The 27125-nt window shown below is 42.2% G+C and overlaps 4 protein-coding genes across 5 annotated transcripts; all 4 read right to left on the bottom strand.

Moving 5' to 3' along the window:
- Positions 1–19: 19 nt before the first annotated feature.
- On the bottom strand, positions 20–22372 carry LOC120951377 (heat shock protein 70 A1). 2 transcript variants are annotated; one of them, XM_049607624.1, is made up of 2 exons: positions 20270–22372; positions 20–49 (listed from the first exon to the last, which is right to left on the bottom strand). In XM_049607624.1, the coding sequence occupies exons 1-2, from the start codon at positions 22178–22180 to the stop codon at positions 41–43; spliced, it is 1920 nt and encodes a 639-aa protein (XP_049463581.1). In that variant the 5' UTR covers positions 22181–22372; the 3' UTR covers positions 20–40. The 2 variants fall into 2 exon arrangements, with proteins under 2 accessions (XP_049463581.1, XP_040225992.2); XM_040370058.2 differs by lacking the exon at positions 20–49 and having other exon boundaries at positions 20060–22372.
- Positions 41–2442, bottom strand: LOC120951274 (heat shock protein 70 A1). Its single transcript, XM_040369876.2, has one exon. It carries the CDS (start codon positions 1958–1960, stop codon positions 41–43), a length of 1920 nt encoding a protein of 639 aa, XP_040225810.1. The 5' UTR covers positions 1961–2442.
- LOC120951277 (heat shock protein 70 A1-like) lies at positions 5662–8278 on the bottom strand. The gene has a single exon (XM_049607625.1). The coding sequence runs from the start codon at positions 7780–7782 to the stop codon at positions 5863–5865; it is 1920 nt and encodes a 639-aa protein (XP_049463582.1). The 5' UTR covers positions 7783–8278; the 3' UTR covers positions 5662–5862.
- LOC120951395 (heat shock protein 70 A1) lies at positions 11484–14101 on the bottom strand. The gene has a single exon (XM_040370082.2). The coding sequence runs from the start codon at positions 13602–13604 to the stop codon at positions 11685–11687; it is 1920 nt and encodes a 639-aa protein (XP_040226016.2). The 5' UTR covers positions 13605–14101; the 3' UTR covers positions 11484–11684.
- Positions 22373–27125: the final 4753 nt, after the last annotated feature.

The following is a 27125-nucleotide window of genomic DNA, read 5'->3' on the forward strand; positions in this document are numbered from 1 at the left end:
TATAAATGCCATTTAATATAATCCTGCCTTTTTCATCATCTTAGTCCACCTCCTCTACCGTGGGACCCGTGCGTCCGCCGAACCCGCCAGCCTGCTGGCCACAGCTAGTCGGAGATGGACCGGCTCCCGATTGCTGATGCAACTTCGTCATGATCGGACTGCAAGCCCGCGTCAGCTCCTGCATTTTGTGATCGTACTCTTCCTTCTCTGCCATACTGTTGCCGTCGATCCAGCGCAGTGTCTCGTTGCACCGTTCCTCGATAGTTTTGCGATCGCCTTCGCTCAGTTTCGAGCCGGCTGATTCTAGCGTTTGCTTGAGACTGAAACAGTACGCCTCGAGCTGATTGCGAGCCGCGACTCGCTCCCGTTGCTTTTCATCCTCCTCTCGGAATTTCTCCGCCTCGGCCAGCATGCGATCGATATCCGCCTGCGACAAGCGGCCCTTGTCGTTCTTGATCGTGATGTTTTTCTCCTTGCCGGTGCTCATTTCCTTCGCCGATACGTTCAGAATACCGTTGGCGTCCAGATCAAAGGTTACCTCAATCTTTGGCACACCGCGCGGTGCCGGCGGAATGCCTGATAGGTCGAACTGGCCCAGCAGATTGTTGTCCTTTGTCATGGCTCTCTCGCCCTCAAACACCTGAATCGACACTCCCGGCTGGTTGTCCGCGTAGGTCGAGAAGGTCTGCGTCTGTTTGCACGGAATGCGCGAATTTCGCTCGATCAGCTTCGTCATCACTCCGCCGGCCGTTTCGATTCCGAGCGACAACGGAGCCACATCGACCAACAATACATCTTGGATCTTTTCGTCCTTGTCTCCACTAAGAATAGCCGCCTGGACGGCCGCACCGTATGCTACCGCCTCATCCGGGTTGATCGACAGGTTCAGCGATTTGCCGCAGAAGAAGTTCTGCAACAGCGACTGCACCTTCGGGATGCGGGTCGATCCACCTACCAGCACGATGTCGTGAATGGAGCTCTTGTCCATCTTTGCATCCGACAGGGCCTTCTCCACCGGTTGCAGTGTCGAGCGGAACAGATCCGAGCACAGCTCCTCGAATCGTGCTCGGCTGATCTTTGTGTAGTAGTCGATTCCGTCCATGAGGGCATCGATCTCGATCGTGGCCTCCGTGCTGGACGAAAGCGTCCGCTTCGCTCGCTCGCATGCCGTCCTCAAGCGTCGCAGTGCTCTGGCGTTCTTGGACACGTCCTTCTTGAACTTGCGTTTGAACTCCTCCACGAAATGGCCCACCATTCGGTTGTCGAAGTCTTCGCCTCCCAGGTGTGTGTCACCGGCAGTGGCTCGTACCTCGAACAGAGAGCCCTCGTCGATCGTCAAAATGGACACGTCGAACGTTCCTCCGCCGAGATCGAAGATCAACACGTTGCGCTCGCCCTTCAGGTTCTTGTCCAAACCGTAAGCCAATGCGGCCGCCGTCGGTTCGTTGATGATTCGCATCACATTCAGGCCCGCGATCGCACCGGCATCCTTCGTGGCCTGTCGCTGGCTGTCATTGAAGTACGCTGGAACCGTGATGACCGCATTCTTCACAGAGTGTCCCAGGTATGCTTCGGCCGTTTCCTTCATTTTCGTCAGCACCATCGAGCTGACTTCCTCTGGTGCAAACGTCTTGCGTTCTCCTTTGAATTCCACCTGAATCTTCGGCTTGCCGCAGTCGTTGACCACCTTGAACGGCCAGTGCTTGATATCGGCCTGAATCTTAGGGTCGTCATACCGGCGTCCGATCAGTCGCTTGGCATCGAACACTGTATTTGTGGGGTTCATGGCCACCTGGTTCTTGGCCGCGTCACCGATGAGGCGCTCCGTGTCCGAAAACGCAACATAGCTCGGTGTGGTTCTGTTGCCCTGGTCGTTGGCAATAATCTCCACCTTGCCGTGCTGAAACACTCCCACGCACGAATAGGTCGTGCCCAGATCGATTCCAATTGCAGAAGGCATCTTGTCAATGATGTGTCTATTATACTGTATGCACTGAAATTCTTCACTGATAGCGCAGAAAAACTGTTCACGTTTGTGTATCTTGAGTGATAATTCACTATTTCAATTTGTTTGGTTCACCACGTTCTAGTTCACGATAGCTCGCTCTTTACTCGTTGCTTGTTATTTTCTGAATGACGCTCACTGCTCGAAACACGGCTATATATATCAAACCATACAATTTCTAGAATGCTCCACAAGCTACTCGATCCTACTCGAACCTACTCGAGTCACATCGAGTGTGTGCTCGATTGCACGCGATACTGCACGAACATGAGCTCGAATCATCTAGCAGTGGGTCTTGGCTGTGCTAAGCTGCTCTCGCGTTACATTTTGTCTCGGCTATTGTGTACGATGAGCGACAACTGCGTACCGCTACGGTTTGCAGCTATGGCCATTCCTTTGGCAACCCTCACCGTAAAGGATATTATTTTTTAGCTGATTTTCAGTACACCCACTGATTTTTTTTATTTAAAATTTTAATTTTACTTTTACGCCCATTCTTCCCATTGCGTAGTTGAAAATTTTGATAAAAAACAATTCATGTATTTTATTTATTCATTTTAACCCATTCAGTGATTTTCCGGAGTGAGACTCTTGCTGTACTTTTGTTCTGCGTTTCGCGTGGGGGAGGGGGAAGGAAATAAACAAAGATAATGGCATATTTTGCAAATCAGTTTTTGTGTAAACCAACGGTTTGCAGAAAGAGTCCAAGTTATTTTCTTTTATTATCTTTTTGTCATTATTTCATTATGAGTGTGTGCTTTTTTCCAAATATTGTGAGCTCGGATGACCTAAAAGCATCAATACCAAAATCCAAACCGATTTTAATGGTTAATACGAGAGCCTTGGCTAAGAAAAATAACGCGCAAACTAATATAAACAAACGCAACAACAGGGACTGATCACCCCGCGATGTGGAAAACAGATAGACCTTCAAAAGTGAGAAAGGTATTGAAAATGTGTACACAGAGAAATAAGAACAACGTTGAATTCATAATATACAACCAATCATATGGTAAAGCACTAGAGTTTGCTGTTCTAGAAATGTGCAAAATCGCGAAGCAATATAGAAGAAACAAGCTAGCATGGTCAAAAGAAGACCATTTATTCAAAGAATATTCCCAACAAACTATTAAGGAAATCGCCAACAGAGCCATTACCAAGTTTGAAATAATACTGTTTACTCCAACTAGATGGATAACAACAGAATTTCAGATTATCATATGACCCCTTCGGGAGGCCAGTACAGACTGTACCAGAAAATAAGGGAAAAAAACAAATGGAAAAATATGAAAGATGATTTCAAGAAATACGTAAGAAATTGTAAGGCATGTTTAGTTAATAAGACGACTAGACATACTAACGAAGAAACAGTTGTAACTACAAGACCGACAAAATCTTTTGACAAAATTTCAATCAACAACAGTAGGACGACTAACAAAAACTAACAAAAACAACAGGTATGCAATATCCATACAATGTGACTTAACAAAATACATCGTAGTAACACCTATCCATAACAAAAAAGCAAATACTATAGCAAGAGTATTGGTAGAAAACATCATTCTTATATTTGGAACATTTATAGAATTAAGATCAGATCAAGGACTAGAATATAACAATGAAATATTACACAAAATCTCAGAAATCTTTAAAATCAAACAGACTTTAAGTACAGCTTACAATACTTGACAATAGGATCATTAGAAAGAAATCATAGATGTCTAAACGAATATCCAAGAAGTTATACAAACGAACATCATGATGACTAGGACGATTGGACAAACTTTTACGAATTTGTTTACAATACAACAGAACACACACACACAAACTACACACCATACGAACTAGTGTTTGGAAGACAAGCGCATTTACCATAAGATATATTCAAAACAAAAATAGAACCAGTTTATTATATTAACGATTATTATTTCGAAATTAAATATGAACTCCAAAAATCAAACGAAATAGGCAGAGAAAATTTGATAAAAGCAAAGCATAAAAGACATCAAATCTTAAATTGAAATACAGTGCCACTCATTATACAGACAGGAGATCAGGTAAATTTGGAAAATGAAAACAGAAAAAATTAGATCCAACCTACATTGGACACAGTAGTAAGTGACCAAGGGCCTAATTGCGTAATACAAAACAATACATCAGAGAAAACCTCTACAGTACACAAAACCGGACTAATTGAGTACACAGGAGAATAACTTCAATCATTGTGATTCATTACGTTATTCTATTAAAGGGGGGAGGTGTAGCATATCTTTTATACAGAACTTATTATAATACATACTATCAATTATAGATACATTGTAACACACTTCGGAAAGCCAAATCACACCATTGCAACACATTCATTATAAAACATAAGCAAATCAATCCACACGATAGCAACACACCCAAACCATACCGTTCATAGAAAAAAAAAACAATTGAGACACATTTATCGAAAAAAAAACCGAAACGCGCAGCATAAGCCATTCAAGCGTTACCACAGTAAAGCAGACAAACTGAGAACACATAGCAACTTATCGCTAAGAACGCAGTGTATGCAAAGACCGGCGAACGCACCGGTTCCTTGGCTAGAACAGTTGAAACATTCCAGAACATTTGTAAAAACACTAAAAGCGCAGCATAGGCACAACATGGCAGACACCTCACTCCGATACAATGTACAAATTGCACCCCATATCAATCACCTTTAATTAGCACAAAAACACATTCCAAAATCAAATGTAACCAAATGTAAATAACATCTAATAAGTATAAATAAAACCAATTCCGATAGCGAGAGAACAGATTCGTTCGGACTGTCAAGATAGGATGTTACGCTGCCTAAAAACTTCGCCTTTCAATTTATTTCTAGAGTTTAGTTATGTCCCCCTACCCAAGTTAAGGGTTCTAAACTCCAACATGTCCAGTAAGGGAAACTCCTTCCGGATTTCTATGATCGTCTGGACGATCAAGTGTTGAAAAGTCCACTTCGAACAAAGTTTTATGGATCAACATGAGTTCTGAAACAGTTTCTCTGATTGTGAATCTTAAACGTCACCTGGAATTTACGTTGTTTTTTCCAAAATCCTTTGCAAACATCCTTCTTCTTCTTCTATTTGGCGTAACGTCCTACGCGGACATGCCGGCCTATACATAATTTATTACCACATAGCCGGATAGTCAATCCTTGCTACGGGGAGACGGTCCATTCTAGAATTGAACCCATGACGGGCATCTTATTGAGCGGTTCGAGTAGACGACGGTACTATGGGACCGCTCCTAACGGGGCAAACATCCTAAAGTTCCTAAATACTCCCGAAATTATCTTGCATAACCCTGTGACGACTTAACAACATGGGTTCAAGCCCTAAATGGACATAATAATAATATACATAATAACAGTAACTGTAAACAATTGACTAAAATAAGTGTTTGGTTACAATGACAATACTCTACAAAGTCAAATATGCTACCTAATCGAGATAAGTAACTATATGGCCTGACTTCAATCAAAATATATAGTTTAAGTTGTTCACAGGGTGTGATAAGGGAATTAACATAATTTTGTGATGCTCAATTCAATGGTAAACCGATCCCCATTCCCAAGTTTGTGTGATATCGCTCTGATTGCTAAAACATTGCATTGCACTGCAACATCTAGTTTCAATTTTCTTTTTATTTAACTAGGAACTTGCTGATACAATAAATTACATTATGTTATTATTCTCTATTTGTCTAACTTACACATATTTACACAATATTTACACAGTCTTCTTTCGAGTGGGGCCAGTCTCCGCCTACGATAATGGCCGCTTTGCAATACTGTCATCTAATCTAATTCTGTCTTCTTCATCATCTTAGTCCACCTCCTCTACCGTGGGACCCGTGCGTCCGCCGAACCCGCCAGCCTGCTGGCCACAGCTAGTCGGGGATGGACCGGCTTCCGATTGCTGATGCAACTTCGTCATGATCGGACTGCAAGCCCGCGTCAGCTCCTGCATTTTGTGATCGTACTCTTCCTTCTCTGCCATACTGTTGCCGTCGATCCAGCGCAGTGTCTCGTTGCACCGTTCCTCGATAGTTTTGCGATCCCCTTCGCTCAGTTTCGAGCCGGCTGATTCTAGCGTTTGCTTGAGACTGAAACAGTACGCCTCGAGCTGATTGCGAGCCGCGACTCGCTCCCGTTGCTTTTCATCCTCCTCTCGGAATTTCTCCGCCTCGGCCAGCATGCGATCGATATCCGCCTGCGACAAGCGGCCCTTGTCGTTCTTGATCGTGATGTTTTTCTCCTTGCCGGTGCTCATTTCCTTCGCCGATACGTTCAGAATACCGTTGGCGTCCAGATCAAAGGTTACCTCAATCTTTGGCACACCGCGCGGTGCCGGCGGAATGCCTGATAGGTCGAACTGGCCCAGCAGATTGTTGTCCTTTGTCATGGCTCTCTCGCCCTCAAACACCTGAATCGACACTCCCGGCTGGTTGTCCGCGTAGGTCGAGAAGGTCTGCGTCTGTTTGCACGGAATGCGCGAATTTCGCTCGATCAGCTTCGTCATCACTCCGCCGGCCGTTTCGATTCCGAGCGACAGCGGAGCCACATCGACCAACAATACATCTTGGATCTTTTCGTCCTTGTCTCCACTAAGAATAGCCGCCTGGACGGCCGCACCGTATGCTACCGCCTCATCCGGGTTGATCGACAGGTTCAGCGATTTGCCGCAGAAGAAGTTCTGCAACAGCGACTGCACCTTCGGGATGCGGGTCGATCCACCTACCAGCACGATGTCCTGAATGGAGCTCTTGTCCATCTTTGCATCCGACAGGGCCTTCTCCACCGGTTGCAGTGTCGAGCGGAACAGATCCGAGCACAGCTCCTCGAATCGTGCTCGGCTGATCTTTGTGTAGTAGTCGATTCCGTCCATGAGGGCATCGATCTCGATCGTGGCCTCCGTGCTGGAGGAAAGCGTCCGCTTCGCTCGCTCGCATGCCGTCCTCAAGCGTCGCAGTGCTCTGGCGTTCTTGGACACGTCCTTCTTGAACTTGCGTTTGAACTCCTCCACGAAATGGCCCACCATTCGGTTGTCGAAGTCTTCGCCTCCCAGGTGTGTGTCACCGGCAGTGGCTCGTACCTCGAACAGAGAGCCCTCGTCGATCGTCAAAATGGACACGTCGAACGTTCCTCCGCCGAGATCGAAGATCAACACGTTGCGCTCGCCCTTCAGGTTCTTGTCCAAACCGTAAGCCAATGCGGCCGCCGTCGGTTCGTTGATGATTCGCATCACATTCAGGCCCGCGATCGCACCGGCATCCTTCGTGGCCTGTCGCTGGCTGTCATTGAAGTACGCTGGAACCGTGATGACCGCATTCTTCACAGAGTGTCCCAGGTATGCTTCGGCCGTTTCCTTCATTTTCGTCAGCACCATCGAGCTGACTTCCTCTGGTGCAAACGTCTTGCGTTCTCCTTTGAATTCCACCTGAATCTTCGGCTTGCCGCAGTCGTTGACCACCTTGAACGGCCAGTGCTTGATATCGGCCTGAATCTTAGGGTCGTCATACCGGCGTCCGATCAGTCGCTTGGCATCGAACACTGTATTTGTGGGGTTCATGGCCACCTGGTTCTTGGCCGCGTCACCGATGAGGCGCTCCGTGTCCGAAAACGCAACATAGCTCGGTGTGGTTCTGTTGCCCTGGTCGTTGGCAATAATCTCCACCTTGCCGTGCTGAAACACTCCCACGCACGAATAGGTCGTGCCCAGATCGATTCCAATTGCAGAAGGCATCTTGTCAATGATGTGTCTATTATACTGTATGCACTGAAATTCTTCACTGATAGCGCAGAAAAACTGTTCACGTTTGTGTATCTTGAGTGATAATTCACTATTTCAATTTGTTTGGTTCACCACGTTCTAGTTCACGATAGCTCGCTCTTTACTCGTTGCTTGTTATTTTCTGAATGACGCTCACTGCTCGAAACACGGCTATATATATCAAACCATACAATTTCTAGAATGCTCCACAAGCTACTCGATCCTACTCGAACCTACTCGAGTCACATCGAGTGTGTGCTCGATTGCACGCGATACTGCACGAACATGAGCTCGAATCATCTAGCAGTGGGTCTTGGCTGTGCTAAGCTGCTCTCGCGTTACATTTTGTCTCGGCTATTGTGTACGATGAGCGACAACTGCGTACCGCTACGGTTTGCAGCTATGGCCATTCCTTTGGCAACCCTCACCGTAAAGGATATTATTTTTTAGCTGATTTTCAGTACACCCACTGATTTTTTTTATTTAAAATTTTAATTTTACTTTTACGCCCATTCTTCCCATTGCGTAGTTGAAAATTTTGATAAAAAACAATTCATGTATTTTATTTATTCATTTTAACCCATTCAGTGATTTTCCGGAGTGAGACTCTTGCTGTACTTTTGTTCTGCGTTTCGCGTGGGGGAGGGGGAAGGAAATAAACAAAGATAATGGCATATTTTGCAAATCAGTTTTTGTGTAAACCAACGGTTTGCAGAAAGAGTCCAAGTTATTTTCTTTTATTATCTTTTTGTCATTATTTCATTATGAGTGTGTGCTTTTTTCCAAATATTGTGAGCTCGGATGACCTAAAAGCATCAATACCAAAATCCAAACCGATTTTAATGGTTAATACGAGAGCCTTGGCTAAGAAAAATAACGCGCAAACTAATATAAACAAACGCAACAACAGGGACTGATCACCCCGCGATGTGGAAAACAGATAGACCTTCAAAAGTGAGAAAGGTATTGAAAATGTGTACACAGAGAAATAAGAACAACGTTGAATTCATAATATACAACCAATCATATGGTAAAGCACTAGAGTTTGCTGTTCTAGAAATGTGCAAAATCGCGAAGCAATATAGAAGAAACAAGCTAGCATGGTCAAAAGAAGACCATTTATTCAAAGAATATTCCCAACAAACTATTAAGGAAATCGCCAACAGAGCCATTACCAAGTTTGAAATAATACTGTTTACTCCAACTAGATGGATAACAACAGAATTTCAGATTATCATATGACCCCTTCGGGAGGCCAGTACAGACTGTACCAGAAAATAAGGGAAAAAAACAAATGGAAAAATATGAAAGATGATTTCAAGAAATACGTAAGAAATTGTAAGGCATGTTTAGTTAATAAGACGACTAGACATACTAACGAAGAAACAGTTGTAACTACAAGACCGACAAAATCTTTTGACAAAATTTCAATCAACAACAGTAGGACGACTAACAAAAACTAACAAAAACAACAGGTATGCAATATCCATACAATGTGACTTAACAAAATACATCGTAGTAACACCTATCCATAACAAAAAAGCAAATACTATAGCAAGAGTATTGGTAGAAAACATCATTCTTATATTTGGAACATTTATAGAATTAAGATCAGATCAAGGACTAGAATATAACAATGAAATATTACACAAAATCTCAGAAATCTTTAAAATCAAACAGACTTTAAGTACAGCTTACAATACTTGACAATAGGATCATTAGAAAGAAATCATAGATGTCTAAACGAATATCCAAGAAGTTATACAAACGAACATCATGATGACTAGGACGATTGGACAAACTTTTACGAATTTGTTTACAATACAACAGAACACACACACACAAACTACACACCATACGAACTAGTGTTTGGAAGACAAGCGCATTTACCATAAGATATATTCAAAACAAAAATAGAACCAGTTTATTATATTAACGATTATTATTTCGAAATTAAATATGAACTCCAAAAATCAAACGAAATAGGCAGAGAAAATTTGATAAAAGCAAAGCATAAAAGACATCAAATCTTAAATTGAAATACAGTGCCACTCATTATACAGACAGGAGATCAGGTAAATTTGGAAAATGAAAACAGAAAAAATTAGATCCAACCTACATTGGACACAGTAGTAAGTGACCAAGGGCCTAATTGCGTAATACAAAACAATACATCAGAGAAAACCTCTACAGTACACAAAACCGGACTAATTGAGTACACAGGAGAATAACTTCAATCATTGTGATTCATTACGTTATTCTATTAAAGGGGGGAGGTGTAGCATATCTTTTATACAGAACTTATTATAATACATACTATCAATTATAGATACATTGTAACACACTTCGGAAAGCCAAATCACACCATTGCAACACATTCATTATAAAACATAAGCAAATCAATCCACACGATAGCAACACACCCAAACCATACCGTTCATAGAAAAAAAAAACAATTGAGACACATTTATCGAAAAAAAAACCGAAACGCGCAGCATAAGCCATTCAAGCGTTACCACAGTAAAGCAGACAAACTGAGAACACATAGCAACTTATCGCTAAGAACGCAGTGTATGCAAAGACCGGCGAACGCACCGGTTCCTTGGCTAGAACAGTTGAAACATTCCAGAACATTTGTAAAAACACTAAAAGCGCAGCATAGGCACAACATGGCAGACACCTCACTCCGATACAATGTACAAATTGCACCCCATATCAATCACCTTTAATTAGCACAAAAACACATTCCAAAATCAAATGTAACCAAATGTAAATAACATCTAATAAGTATAAATAAAACCAATTCCGATAGCGAGAGAACAGATTCGTTCGGACTGTCAAGATAGGATGTTACGCTGCCTAAAAACTTCGCCTTTCAATTTATTTCTAGAGTTTAGTTATGTCCCCCTACCCAAGTTAAGGGTTCTAAACTCCAACATGTCCAGTAAGGGAAACCCCTTCCGGGTTTCTATGATCGCCTGGACGATCAAGTGTTGAAAAGTCCACTTCGAACAAAGTTTTATGGATCAACATGAGTTCTGAAACAGTTTCTCTGATTGTGAATCTTAAACGTCACCTGGAATTTACGTTGTTTTTTCCAAAATCCTTTGCAAACATCCTTCTTCTTCTTCTATTTGGCGTAACGTCCTACGCGGACATGCCGGCCTATACATAATTTATTACCACATAGCCGGATAGTCAATCCTTGCTACGGGGAGACGGTCCATTCTAGAATTGAACCCATGACGGGCATCTTATTGAGCGGTTCGAGTAGACGACGGTACTATGGGACCGCTCCTAACGGGGCAAACATCCTAAAGTTCCTAAATACTCCCGAAATTATCTTGCATAACCCTGTGACGACTTAACAACATGGGTTCAAGCCCTAAATGGACATAATAATAATATACATAATAACAGTAACTGTAAACAATTGACTAAAATAAGTGTTTGGTTACAATGACAATACTCTACAAAGTCAAATATGCTACCTAATCGAGATAAGTAACTATATGGCCTGACTTCAATCAAAATATATAGTTTAAGTTGTTCACAGGGTGTGATAAGGGAATTAACATAATTTTGTGATGCTCAATTCAATGGTAAACCGATCCCCATTCCCAAGTTTGTGTGATATCGCTCTGATTGCTAAAACATTGCATTGCACTGCAACATCTAGTTTCAATTTTCTTTTTATTTAACTAGGAACTTGCTGATACAATAAATTACATTATGTTATTATTCTCTATTTGTCTAACTTACACATATTTACACAATATTTACACAGTCTTCTTTCGAGTGGGGCCAGTCTCCGCCTACGATAATGGCCGCTTTGCAATACTGTCATCTAATCTAATTCTGTCTTCTTCATCATCTTAGTCCACCTCCTCTACCGTGGGACCCGTGCGTCCGCCGAACCCGCCAGCCTGCTGGCCACAGCTAGTCGGGGATGGACCGGCTTCCGATTGCTGATGCAACTTCGTCATGATCGGACTGCAAGCCCGCGTCAGCTCCTGCATTTTGTGATCGTACTCTTCCTTCTCTGCCATACTGTTGCCGTCGATCCAGCGCAGTGTCTCGTTGCACCGTTCCTCGATAGTTTTGCGATCGCCTTCGCTCAGTTTCGAGCCGGCTGATTCTAGCGTTTGCTTGAGACTGAAACAGTACGCCTCGAGCTGATTGCGAGCCGCGACTCGCTCCCGTTGCTTTTCATCCTCCTCTCGGAATTTCTCCGCCTCGGCCAGCATGCGATCGATATCCGCCTGCGACAAGCGGCCCTTGTCGTTCTTGATCGTGATGTTTTTCTCCTTGCCGGTGCTCATTTCCTTCGCCGATACGTTCAGAATACCGTTGGCGTCCAGATCAAAGGTTACCTCAATCTTTGGCACACCGCGCGGTGCCGGCGGAATGCCTGATAGGTCGAACTGGCCCAGCAGATTGTTGTCCTTTGTCATGGCTCTCTCGCCCTCAAACACCTGAATCGACACTCCCGGCTGGTTGTCCGCGTAGGTCGAGAAGGTCTGCGTCTGTTTGCACGGAATGCGCGAATTTCGCTCGATCAGCTTCGTCATCACTCCGCCGGCCGTTTCGATTCCGAGCGACAACGGAGCCACATCGACCAACAATACATCTTGGATCTTTTCGTCCTTGTCTCCACTAAGAATAGCCGCCTGGACGGCCGCACCGTATGCTACCGCCTCATCCGGGTTGATCGACAGGTTCAGCGATTTGCCGCAGAAGAAGTTCTGCAACAGCGACTGCACCTTCGGGATGCGGGTCGATCCACCTACCAGCACGATGTCGTGAATGGAGCTCTTGTCCATCTTTGCATCCGACAGGGCCTTCTCCACCGGTTGCAGTGTCGAGCGGAACAGATCCGAGCACAGCTCCTCGAATCGTGCTCGGCTGATCTTTGTGTAGTAGTCGATTCCGTCCATGAGGGCATCGATCTCGATCGTGGCCTCCGTGCTGGAGGAAAGCGTCCGCTTCGCTCGCTCGCATGCCGTCCTCAAGCGTCGCAGTGCTCTGGCGTTCTTGGACACGTCCTTCTTGAACTTGCGTTTGAACTCCTCCACGAAATGGCCCACCATTCGGTTGTCGAAGTCTTCGCCTCCCAGGTGTGTGTCACCGGCAGTGGCTCGTACCTCGAACAGAGAGCCCTCGTCGATCGTCAAAATGGACACGTCGAACGTTCCTCCGCCGAGATCGAAGATCAACACGTTGCGCTCGCCCTTCAGGTTCTTGTCCAAACCGTAAGCCAATGCGGCCGCCGTCGGTTCGTTGATGATTCGCATCACATTCAGGCCCGCGATCGCACCGGCATCCTTCGTGGCCTGTCGCTGGCTGTCATTGAAGTACGCTGGAACCGTGATGACCGCATTCTTCACAGAGTGTCCCAGGTATGCTTCGGCCGTTTCCTTCATTTTCGTCAGCACCATCGAGCTGACTTCCTCTGGTGCAAACGTCTTGCGTTCTCCTTTGAATTCCACCTGAATCTTCGGCTTGCCGCAGTCGTTGACCACCTTGAACGGCCAGTGCTTGATATCGGCCTGAATCTTAGGGTCGTCATACCGGCGTCCGATCAGTCGCTTGGCATCGAACACTGTATTTGTGGGGTTCATGGCCACCTGGTTCTTGGCCGCGTCACCGATGAGGCGCTCCGTGTCCGAAAACGCAACATAGCTCGGTGTGGTTCTGTTGCCCTGGTCGTTGGCAATAATCTCCACCTTGCCGTGCTGAAACACTCCCACGCACGAATAGGTCGTGCCCAGATCGATTCCAATTGCAGAAGGCATCTTGTCAATGATGTGTCTATTATACTGTATGCACTGAAATTCTTCACTGATAGCGCAGAAAAACTGTTCACGTTTGTGTATCTTGAGTGATAATTCACTATTTCAATTTGTTTGGTTCACCACGTTCTAGTTCACGATAGCTCGCTCTTTACTCGTTGCTTGTTATTTTCTGAATGACGCTCACTGCTCGAAACACGGCTATATATATCAAACCATACAATTTCTAGAATGCTCCACAAGCTACTCGATCCTACTCGAACCTACTCGAGTCACATCGAGTGTGTGCTCGATTGCACGCGATACTGCACGAACATGAGCTCGAATCATCTAGCAGTGGGTCTTGGCTGTGCTAAGCTGCTCTCGCGTTACATTTTGTCTCGGCTATTGTGTACGATGAGCGACAACTGCGTACCGCTACGGTTTGCAGCTATGGCCATTCCTTTGGCAACCCTCACCGTAAAGGATATTATTTTTTAGCTGATTTTCAGTACACCCACTGATTTTTTTTATTTAAAATTTTAATTTTACTTTTACGCCCATTCTTCCCATTGCGTAGTTGAAAATTTTGATAAAAAACAATTCATGTATTTTATTTATTCATTTTAACCCATTCAGTGATTTTCCGGAGTGAGACTCTTGCTGTACTTTTGTTCTGCGTTTCGCGTGGGGGAGGGGGAAGGAAATAAACAAAGATAATGGCATATTTTGCAAATCAGTTTTTGTGTAAACCAACGGTTTGCAGAAAGAGTCCAAGTTATTTTCTTTTATTATCTTTTTGTCATTATTTCATTATGAGTGTGTGCTTTTTTCCAAATATTGTGAGCTCGGATGACCTAAAAGCATCAATACCAAAATCCAAACCGATTTTAATGGTTAATACGAGAGCCTTGGCTAAGAAAAATAACGCGCAAACTAATATAAACAAACGCAACAACAGGGACTGATCACCCCGCGATGTGGAAAACAGATAGACCTTCAAAAGTGAGAAAGGTATTGAAAATGTGTACACAGAGAAATAAGAACAACGTTGAATTCATAATATACAACCAATCATATGGTAAAGCACTAGAGTTTGCTGTTCTAGAAATGTGCAAAATCGCGAAGCAATATAGAAGAAACAAGCTAGCATGGTCAAAAGAAGACCATTTATTCAAAGAATATTCCCAACAAACTATTAAGGAAATCGCCAACAGAGCCATTACCAAGTTTGAAATAATACTGTTTACTCCAACTAGATGGATAACAACAGAATTTCAGATTATCATATGACCCCTTCGGGAGGCCAGTACAGACTGTACCAGAAAATAAGGGAAAAAAACAAATGGAAAAATATGAAAGATGATTTCAAGAAATACGTAAGAAATTGTAAGGCATGTTCAAGTTAATAAGACGACTAGACATACTAACGAAGAAACAGTTGTAACTACAAGACCGACAAAATCTTTTGACAAAATTTCAATCAACAACAGTAGGACGATTAACAAAAACTAACAAAAACAACAGGTATGCAATAACCATACAATGTGACTTAACAAAATACATCGTAGTAACACCTATCCATAACAAAAAAGCAAATACTATAGCAAGAGCATTGGTAGAAAACATCATTCTTATCATTCTTCCTCAAGGGAGTATATTAGGACCTTTACTATTTATTATATTTATTAACGATGTCGAGTTTGCTATTCCTCATGTTAAATTGTTATTATATGCTGACGATCTACAAATGTTCCTACCTGTTAAATATTCTGACGACTGTGAAATGTTACAATACTCGTTAAACTATTTTTCTGCATGGTGTTTTAATAATGAAATGTTACTTAATGTTAGCAAATGTAGTTGTATTACATTCTCAAAGAAAAAAAATCCTATTATTTATAACTACAAAATCAATGAAGACAGCGTTCCACGTTTTTCTCAGGTTCGAGACTTAGGAGTTATTTTAGACAGTAAGCTTAGTTTATCTAGCCATTATCAAACTATTGTCACTAAAGCTCTTAAACTGTTAGGATTTGTCTTACGTGTCTCAGCCGACTTTAAAGATCCTTTCAGTTTAAAAACATTATACTGTTCTTTAGTCCGTCCCATCCTGGAATTTGCTAGTGTAGTTTGGTGTCCCCATCAAATCACATACATAGATAAAATTGAAAAAATTCAGAAAAAAAATCACACGTGTCATGTTTCATCGTCTTCCCTGGTCAAATCAAATTCCACGTCCTTCGTATAATGTTCGGTGTTTACTATTTGGCTTAGAGACTTTACAGCATAGGAGAACTACGGCTCAGATAACCTTTATGCATAAACTATTAATTGGAGATTTTGATGCACCTGACATTTTAAATTTTATTTGCTTTTCTACTCCCTCTAGAGGTCTTAGAAGTAGAGAGCTACTAAGAAGCCCTTTTAGATCGACTGGTTTTGGTGCCAATGATCCACTGCTCAAAATGATTGATGTGTATAATAGGCTAGGGTTATCAGCAGATTTCAATCAATCCGTTAGTCAGCTGCGTCAGCATATTCAAGTTAGTTCTAGGGCCATACTTTAAAATTGTACTCTGTAAGCATTAAGTTATTTAGGCATACTGCCCGATAACTTTGATTCAAATAAATAAATAAATAAATATTTGGAACATTTATAGAATTAAAATCAGATCAAGGACTAGAATATAACAATGAAATATTACACAAAATCTCAGAAATCTTTAAAATCAAACAGACTTTAAGTACAGCTTACCATTCACAGACAATAGGATCATTAGAAAGAAATCATAGATGTCTAAACGAATATCTAAGAAGTTATACAAACGAACATCATGATGACTAGGACGATTGGACAAACTTTTACGAATTTGTTTACAATACAACAGAACACACATACACAAACTACACACCATACGAACTAGTGTTTGGAAGAAAAGCACATTTACCATAAGATATATTCAAAACAAAAATAGAACCAGTTTATTATATTAACGATTATTATTTCGAAATTAAATATGAACTCCAAAAATCAAACGAAATAGGCAGAGAAAATTTGATAAAAGCAAAGCATAAAAGACATCAAATCTTAAATTGAAATACAGTGCCACTCATTATAGGGGAAGGTAGGTAAAGACGGACACGTTAAGGGAAATGGTAAAAATCTAAGGATATATAGGTGCAACGACCATGAAAATGTGCATACATTATCTTACACTCATGTTTTATCAGAAAATGTGTTGAAACTTTTAAGTTTCCATCGATTTTTACGTTTTTTCATAAATGAAAAACATGATTTTTTTCTTGCGGTTTTGAAATGTTCGGGTAAGACGGACACCTGATATGGGTAAGATGGACACCATGAAGGGTAAGATGGACACCTGTAGAAATCGTTGTAAAGTGAAGAGTTTTACAGTATTTTAACAAATTCTATCACTTTCCACGTCCTGGTACTAATTATTGGCCTATTGCAACGACGGTTCATTCAGTCATGGTTTTAAAAATTGTAAGCACCGCTTCTAATATATCGTAGAATGCAGCATCTAAAGCATTATTGAAATATCATGCACTAACATCTGACGTTACTCCAGCTTACAGAACAACAGTCTAGAACTTCCTTTTAGGAAATCACTTCGCGAAAAGTCCACGACCCCAGTAATTTTTGAGAGACTTGTTAATAGTTAAAGCCATTTTCCACCATGTCAAAATTCAACATTTGATATTTGTAATCCCATACAATTTCTCAGCTATTTCTGAACAATGTCGTATCAATGCCTCATCTATTTATGGTTTAAAGTTGTCCAAGTCGTGACAAGATATTGGATTTCGTGAAGCGCCTCATCAGCGTCGAGCGTGTAATAGCATAACGCATGACATCTATTTTGACCGGTGTTTCATTTCTCGCTTATTTCAATACTTTCTCTAGTTGCTGATTGTTTTATAGCTTCGGAATACCATTATTTAAGGTATTTGAAGAAATCTATTCATTACCAATTGATATAAGAAGTAAAATTAATCAATAAATTCGGTGTCCATCTTTCCCTACAACAAAGTGTCCGTCTTTCCCGCTTTGGTGTCAGGATGTTTAAACCACCACAAAACAATATTTTGTATTACTTTCACTCTCGTTCTTTCGCCAGTTTTTTTCATTAACGATCACGACAACCCATTCATGAAATAAAACTTCCGGAAATGTAAACAATACAAGTTGTAGAGCTTAAGATCGGCAGTAGTCAAATTAGATCCACAAGGGTGCACATGATTGCTGGAAAGTTACTTATCTTTTATCTTTTTTTTTCGTTTCTTTCCAGCTTTCTTTTTCTCTTCTCTCCTCTATTTTCAGCTTTCTTCTACCTCTTTCTCCCTTTTCTTGTTTTCTCTATCAAAATTTCGTTTCAGGAGAACTGCCTTACGTGCTTGGAGTGGTGACCAACGATGCAGACCCCCCATTGCCCACCCGAAGTGTGGGCGTTAGGACCAAAGGGACCGCGTCGCACCACGGAAAGCAGCGTAATAAGCAGAATCATCGGACCAGATCGCCGCAGAAGATGCGTCGTGACCCAGGGTGCAACCGCACACACGACTCCGCATGAAGTAATACGCACCACAAGCGTACCGGCCGAGTTGGGTGAGTCGGAGAGGGGGATGGAATATGCTCACTCTTCGTTAACAAAAAAAAAAAAAAAAGGGTGCACATGATTGAAAATTTATTTTGTTCGTGGATTTAACCAATTTTACATATATTATGCCAAAAATGTTCTCAAATGTGTTGTTTAACTTTAAGTTAAGATGCTGCATTGTTGATTTTTTCGTAAATTATTATTTTGATGCATTTATGAGAGGTGTCCAGGTGTTCCCCTACAGATAGAAGATCAGGTAAATTTGGAAAATGAAAACAGAAAAAAATAGATAAAATGTACATTGGACACAGTAGTAAGTGACCAAGGGCCTAATTGCGTAATACAAAACAATACATCAATGAAAACCTCTACAGTACACAAAAACAGACTAATTGAGTACACAGGAGAATAACTTCAATCATTGTGATTCATTACGTTATTCTATTAAAGGGGGGGGGAGGTGTAGCATATCTTTTATACAGAACTTATTATAATACATACTATCAATTATAGATACATTGTGACACACTTCGGAAAGCCAAATCACACCATTGCAACACATTCATTATAACAAATAAGCAAATCAATCCACACGTTAGCAACACACCCAGACCATACCGTTCATAGAAAAAAAAACAATTGAGACACATTTATCGAAAAAACCCGAAACGCGCAGCATAAGCCATTCAAGCGTTACCACAGTAAAGCAGACAAACTGAGAACACATAGCAACTTATCGCTCAAAACGCAGCGTATGCAAAGACCGGCGAACGCACCGGTTCCTTGGCTAGAACAGTTGAAACATTCCAGAACATTTGTAAAAACACTAAAAGCACAGCATAGGCAAAACATGGCAGACACCTCACTCCGATACAATGTATAAATTGCATCTCATATCAATAACCTTTAATTAGCACAAACCACACATTCCAAAACCAAATGTAACCAAATGTAAATAACATCTAATAAGTATAAATAAAACCAATTCCGATAGCGAGAGAACAGATTCGTTCGGACTGTCAAGATAGGATGTTACGCTGCCTAAAAACTTCGCCTTTCAATTTATTTCTAGAGTTTAGTTATGTCCCCCTACCCAAGTTAAGGGTTCTAAACTCCAACATGTCCAGTAAGGGAAACTCCTTCCGGATTTCTATGATCGTCTGGACGATCAAGTGTTGAAAAGTCCACTTCGAACAAAGTTTTATGGATCAACATGAGTTCTGAAACAGTTTCTCTGATTGTGAATGTTAAACGTCACCTGGAATTTACGTTGTTTTTTTCCAAAATCCTTTGCAAACATCCTTCTTTTTCTTCTATTTGGCGTAACGTCCTACGCGGACATGCCGGCCTATACATAATTTATTACCACATAGCCGGATAGTCAATCCTTGCTACGGGGAGACGGTCCATTCTAGAATTGAACCCATGACGGGCATCTTATTGAGCGGTTCGAGTAGACGACGGTACTATGGGACCGCTCCTAACGGGGCAAACATCCTAAAGTTCCTAAATACTCCCGAAATTATCTTGCATAACCCTGTGACGACTTAACAACATGGGTTCAAGCCCTAAATGGACATAATAATAATATACATAATAACAGTAACTGTAAACAATTGACTAAAATAAGTGTTTGGTTACAATGACAATACTCTACAAAGTCAAATATGCTACCTAATCGAGATAAGTAACTATATGGCCTGACTTCAATCAAAATATATAGTTTAAGTTGTTCACAGGGTGTGATAAGGGAATTAACATAATTTTGTGATGCTCAATTCAATGGTAAACCGATCCCCATTCCCAAGTTTGTGTGATATCGCTCTGATTGCTAAAACATTGCATTGCACTGCAACATCTAGTTTCAATTTTCTTTTTATTTAACTAGGAACTTGCTGATACAATAAATTACATTATGTTATTATTCTCTATTTGTCTAACTTACACATATTTACACAATATTTACACAGTCTTCTTTTGAGTGGGGCCAGTCTCCGCCTACGATAATGGCCGCTTTGCAATACTGTCATCTAATCTAATTCTGTCTTCTTCATCATTTTAGTCCACCTCCTCTACCGTGGGACCCGTGCGTCCGCCGAACCCGCCAGCCTGCTGGCCACAGCTAGTCGGGGATGGACCGGCTTCCGATTGCTGATGCAACTTCGTCATGATCGGACTGCAAGCCCGCGTCAGCTCCTGCATTTTGTGATCGTACTCTTCCTTCTCTGCCATACTGTTGCCGTCGATCCAGCGCAGTGTCTCGTTGCACCGTTCCTCGATAGTTTTGCGATCGCCTTCGCTCAGTTTCGAGCCGGCTGATTCTAGCGTTTGCTTGAGACTGAAACAGTACGCCTCGAGCTGATTGCGAGCCGCGACTCGCTCCCGTTGCTTTTCATCCTCCTCTCGGAATTTCTCCGCCTCGGCCAGCATGCGATCGATATCCGCCTGCGACAAGCGGCCCTTGTCGTTCTTGATCGTGATGTTTTTCTCCTTGCCGGTGCTCATTTCCTTCGCCGATACGTTCAGAATACCGTTGGCGTCCAGATCAAAGGTTACCTCAATCTTTGGCACACCGCGCGGTGCCGGCGGAATGCCTGATAGGTCGAACTGGCCCAGCAGATTGTTGTCCTTTGTCATGGCTCTCTCGCCCTCAAACACCTGAATCGACACTCCCGGCTGGTTGTCCGCGTAGGTCGAGAAGGTCTGCGTCTGTTTGCACGGAATGCGCGAATTTCGCTCGATCAGCTTCGTCATCACTCCGCCGGCCGTTTCGATTCCGAGCGACAACGGAGCCACATCGACCAACAATACATCTTGGATCTTTTCGTCCTTGTCTCCACTAAGAATAGCCGCCTGGACGGCCGCACCGTATGCTACCGCCTCATCCGGGTTGATCGACAGGTTCAGCGATTTGCCGCAGAAGAAGTTCTGCAACAGCGACTGCACCTTCGGGATGCGGGTCGATCCACCTACCAGCACGATGTCGTGAATGGAGCTCTTGTCCATCTTTGCATCCGACAGGGCCTTCTCCACCGGTTGCAGTGTCGAGCGGAACAGATCCGAGCACAGCTCCTCGAATCGTGCTCGGCTGATCTTTGTGTAGTAGTCGATTCCGTCCATGAGGGCATCGATCTCGATCGTGGCCTCCGTGCTGGACGAAAGCGTCCGCTTCGCTCGCTCGCATGCCGTCCTCAAGCGTCGCAGTGCTCTGGCGTTCTTGGACACGTCCTTCTTGAACTTGCGTTTGAACTCCTCCACGAAATGGCCCACCATTCGGTTGTCGAAGTCTTCGCCTCCCAGGTGTGTGTCACCGGCAGTGGCTCGTACCTCGAACAGAGAGCCCTCGTCGATCGTCAAAATGGACACGTCGAACGTTCCTCCGCCGAGATCGAAGATCAACACGTTGCGCTCGCCCTTCAGGTTCTTGTCCAAACCGTAAGCCAATGCGGCCGCCGTCGGTTCGTTGATGATTCGCATCACATTCAGGCCCGCGATCGCACCGGCATCCTTCGTGGCCTGTCGCTGGCTGTCATTGAAGTACGCTGGAACCGTGATGACCGCATTCTTCACAGAGTGTCCCAGGTATGCTTCGGCCGTTTCCTTCATTTTCGTCAGCACCATCGAGCTGACTTCCTCTGGTGCAAACGTCTTGCGTTCTCCTTTGAATTCCACCTGAATCTTCGGCTTGCCGCAGTCGTTGACCACCTTGAACGGCCAGTGCTTGATATCGGCCTGAATCTTAGGGTCGTCATACCGGCGTCCGATCAGTCGCTTGGCATCGAACACTGTATTTGTGGGGTTCATGGCCACCTGGTTCTTGGCCGCGTCACCGATGAGGCGCTCCGTGTCCGAAAACGCAACATAGCTCGGTGTGGTTCTGTTGCCCTGGTCGTTGGCAATAATCTCCACCTTGCCGTGCTGAAACACTCCCACGCACGAATAGGTCGTGCCCAGATCGATTCCAATTGCAGAAGGCATCTTGTCAATGATGTGGCTATTATACTGTATGCACTGAAATTCTTCACTGATAGCGCAGAAAAACTGTTCACGTTTGTGTATCTTGAGTGATAATTCACTATTTCAATTTGTTTGGTTCACCACGTTCTAGTTCACGATAGCTCGCTCTTTACTCTTTGCTTGTTATTTTCTGAATGACGCTCACTGCTCGAAACACGGCTATATATATCAAACCATACAATTTCTAGAATGCTCCACAAGCTACTCGATCCTACTCGAACCTACTCGAGTCACATCGAGTGTGTGCTCGATTGCACGCGATACTGCACGAACATGAGCTCGAATCATCTAGCAGTGGGTCTTGGCTGTGCTAAGCTGCTCTCGCGTTACATTTTGTCTCGGCTATTGTGTACGATGAGCGACAACTGCGTACCGCTACGGTTTGCAGCTATGGCCATTCCTTTGGCAACCCTCACCGTAAAGGATATTATTTTTTAGCTGATTTTCAGTACACCCACTGATTTTTTTTATTTAAAATTTTAATTTTACTTTTACGCCCATTCTTCCCATTGCGTAGTTGAAAATTTTGATAAAAAACAATTCATGTATTTTATTTATTCATTTTAACCCATTCAGTGATTTTCCGGAGTGAGACTCTTGCTGTACTTTTGTTCTGCGTTTCGCGTGGGGGAGGGGGAAGGAAATAAACAAAGATAATGGCATATTTTGCAAATCAGTTTTTGTGTAAACCAACGGTTTGCAGAAAGAGTCCAAGTTATTTTCTTTTATTATCTTTTTGTCATTATTTCATTATGGGTGTGTGCTTTTTCCAAATATTGTGAGCTCGGATGACCTAAAGGCATCAATACCAAAATCCAAACCGATTTTAATGGTTAATACGAGAGCCATGGCTAAGAAAAATAACGCGCAAACTAATATAAACAAACGCAACAACAGGGACTGATCACCCCGCGATGTGGAAAACAGATAGACCTTCAAAAGTGAGAAAGGTATTGAAAATATGTACACAGAGAAATAAGAACAACGTTGAATTCATAATATACAACCAATCATATGGTAAAGCACTAGAGTTTGCTGTTCTAGAAATGTGCAAAATCGCGAAGCAATATAGAAGAAACAAGCTAGCATGGTCAAAAGAAGACCATTTATTCAAAGAATATTCCCAACAAACTATTAAGGAAATCGCCAACAGAGCCATTACCAAGTTTGAAATAATTCTGTTTACTCCAACTAGATGGATGACAACAGAATTTCAGATTATCATATGACCCCTTCGGGAGGCCAGTACAGACTGTACCAGAAAATAAGGGAAAAAAACAAATGGAAAAATATGAAAGATGATTTCAAGAAATACGTAAGAAATTGTAAGGCATGTTTAAGTTAATAAGACGACTAGACATACTAACGAAGATACAGTTGTAACTACAAGACCGACAAAATCTTTTGACAAAATTTCAATCAACAACAGTAGGATGACTAACAAAAACTAACAAAAACAACAGGTATGCAATATCCATACAATGTGACTTAACAAAATACATCGTAGTAACACCTATCCATAACAAAAAAGCAAATACTATAGCAAGAGCATTGGTAGAAAACATCATTCTTATATTTGGAACATTTATAGAATTAAGATCAGATCAAGGACTTGAATATAACAATGAAATATTACACAAAATCACAGAAATCTTTAAAATCAAATAAACTTTAAGTACAGCTTACCATTCACAGACAATAGGATCATTAGAAAGAAATCATAGATGTCTAAACGAATATCTAAGAAGTTATACAAACGAACATCATGAACGTTCGCGTGGGGGTGATGTGCTACTTGCATGTTCCGTTCGATATCCTTCTGTGGCACTTAACATTAATCAACCCACGCTTGAAGCTTTATGTATACGTGTTTCTTTTTCTAAGTTTCGTCTTTATGTGGGGATTGTTTATGTGCCACCGTATTTGAGCAGCGACCGCAACTATTTGGAATCCCTTTCTGCTTTCATCAGTGATGCATACATGCAAATGAAACCGAATGATCATCTTATCCTTCTGGGTGACTTCAATCAACCTGCGTTAGAGTGGTCGCTTTCTACCGCAGTAAGGCCAGATTCATCTTCAGCTATAAGACATTATGTGCCACATATTTCTTCGAATACATCCAGTTCCTGCTTTTTGGATATGTTAAACCTGCATGAACTCTATCAGCTGAACGGGGTGCATAACCATTTAAATCATTATTTGGACCTGGTGCTCTCCAACTCTGCTGCAGCTGCTTGTTGTTCTGTGTATCCTGCTTCGTCACTGCTCCTGCCCCAGGATGCCCATCATCCTGCTCTAGAAATTGCGTTACCGTCTTCTTTATTTAGGGCTAGTAGGGTTATGAATGTATTACCTTCTGCTCTGCCTAATTCATTCAGAAATTCTGCCTAATTCATTGAGAGTTCGTTATAATTTTCGGCTCACAGACTATCGTAAACTTAATTCAATTCTATCTCGTTCCGACTGGTCTTTTTTTTATCAATGTACATCGGTCGACGAGGCTGTCCAATCGTTTAATGCTTTGTTAACCTCTGCACTCCTTTCATGTACACCTATTTTTCGTTCCCCTCCTAATCCTCCCTGGTCCAATCGTACTCTTCGCAACCTGAAAAAGGATAGAATGAAATATCTTAGGAGGTATCGTCTGAACCGATCTGCTTTCAACTTTCGTTTATTTAAGTACGCTGCCTCTGCGCATCGACTATACAACAGGGCTCGTTTTGAGGCCTATTCGAGTAGACTGCAATCGCGTTTCCGTTCTGATCCAGCATCCTTCTGGCAATTTTTTAGGATTCGAAGAGGGTGCAATACGTTACCTAATGAAATGGTACTTGATTCTCGAACTGCCTCTACGCCTGTTGAGATCTGTGAGCTATTCTCTGCACATTTTTCCCAAATGTTTGAGCCACCGGTTAGTGACCCTAACCTTATTGAGGGTGGGCTACTCTACACGCCAGAGAACTTAATTAATCTCTCCGATATTTCGGTTAGCTCTGAAACAGTTGTACAGGTGTTATTTGGGTTGAAACGTTCTTTTACTCCTGGTCCAGATGGCATTCCTGCCTCTGTTTTAATAAACTGTAAGGACGTGCTTGCTCCACACCTTGCTAAAATTTTCAACCTTTCACTTTCTCTTGGGGTTTTTCCAGCTCTTTGGAAATCCTGTTGGCTTTTTCCGGTACACAAAAAGGGATGCCGTAGCATTGTTTCTTATTATCGTGGGATAACCCAAACTTGCGCCACAGCCAAAACTTTTGAGCTATGTATCCTTCCAACCATACTTCATAGTTGTAGTTCAGCTATTAGCCCTAAACAGCATGGATTTATGCCTGGTAGGTCTACTTCAACTAATCTCATGTCTTTTATTTCCAATATTTTTAGATCTTTTGAGGCCGGTACCCAACTTGATGCAATATACACCGACTTTCATGCTGCTTTTGATAGTTTACCTCACTCTTTATTATTAGCTAAATTGTCTAAACTTGGTTTTGGTGATGGCATTATTAGCTGGCTGTCCTCATATTTAAGTAATCGATCATGCAGGGTTAAAACCGGGTCGTACTTATCTGAGGAGTTTTTTTGTACGTCAGGTGTCCCTCAGGGTTGTGTGCTAAGTCCACTTCTGTTTTCTTTGTTCATCAATGATGTTTGTAATGTTTTACCTCCTGATGGTCATCTCCTTTATGCGGATGATATCAAAATCTTTTTACCTGTGTCTTCTTCTTCTGATTGTCTGAGACTTCAGCATTACCTCAATGCATTTGCTCATTGGTGTTCATCCAATTTACTTCGCCTGTGTCCCGAAAAATATTCTGTTATTTCTTTCTCTCACTCTCTTTCTCCTATTTTATTTAACTATACTCTCTCTAGCGCTTCCCTCTCTCGTGTTATGTCCATCCGTGACCTTGGTATTATACTTGACTGTCGTCTTAACTTTAAACTGCAGCTTGATGAGGTGCTACTAAAAGCAAACCGAACCCTTGGGTTTATCTTACGTTTTACCTCTATTTTTAGAGATCAAAGCATCCTAAGAATCCTTTATTGTGCTTTGGTAAGGCCTATTCTTGAATATGCAAGTATCATCTGGAATCCTCCCACTATTGATGGCTGTTCGAGAATTGAAAGCATTCAGCGCCTCTTTACCAGGATTGCCTTTCGTCGTCTGTTCGGTGCTGCCTCACTACCTCCCTATGAAACGCGATTGCAGTTATTCAATCTTCACTCCTTAAGCTTCCGCCGCCAAGTGTTTCAGGCTTGTTTTATTGGTGGCTTATTACTTTCTGCTACTGATGCTCCTGATTTACTCTCGTCCATCTCGCTGTATGTTCCCTCTCGTTCTCTTCGTCCACGTGATCCTCTGTCAATTGAAACACGTCATACTCTTTATACTTTCAATGGCCCTCTTCTGTCCTGTTTCAGGTTGTTTAACCACTTTTACTATCTCTTTGATTTCGACTCCTCTCTTTACTCTTTCCGTAACCGTATTTTTTCTTTTAATTCCCTTTAATAATTCTCCTTAGTTTTCTATTACTCTCTTTTTTTTGTTTTTGTTAAGTTTATGATAGTCTCTACGCTCTACTCTTGTTTTTTTTTCTTTTCTTTTTTGCTAGGTCAAGACTAGGTTAGTTAGGCTTAGTTTTTCATGAATTATTTTGTTTATTTGTTAGTATTAAATTAGTTTTAAGTCAATTATATTTAGCCTTGATGGCGGATATTGTATTAAATAAATGAAATGAAATGAAATGAAATGATTAGGACGATTGGACAAACGTTTACGAATTTGTTTACAATACAACAGAACACACATACACAAACTACACACCATACGAACTAGTGTTTGGAAGAAAAGCACATTTACCATAAGATATATTCAAAACAAAAATAGAACCAGTTTATTATATTG

This window comes from Anopheles coluzzii, chromosome 2 (assembly GCF_943734685.1).
Source record: "Anopheles coluzzii chromosome 2, AcolN3, whole genome shotgun sequence".
Lineage (NCBI taxonomy): Eukaryota > Metazoa > Arthropoda > Insecta > Diptera > Culicidae > Anopheles > Anopheles coluzzii.

Coding starts and splice junctions, on each gene's coding strand:
- LOC120951274 (XM_040369876.2), bottom strand. CDS start 1,960: ATGCCTTCTGCAATTGGAATCGATCTGGGCACGACCTATTCGTGCGTG.
- LOC120951277 (XM_049607625.1), bottom strand. CDS start 7,782: ATGCCTTCTGCAATTGGAATCGATCTGGGCACGACCTATTCGTGCGTG.
- LOC120951395 (XM_040370082.2), bottom strand. CDS start 13,604: ATGCCTTCTGCAATTGGAATCGATCTGGGCACGACCTATTCGTGCGTG.
- LOC120951377 (XM_049607624.1), bottom strand. CDS start 22,180: ATGCCTTCTGCAATTGGAATCGATCTGGGCACGACCTATTCGTGCGTG.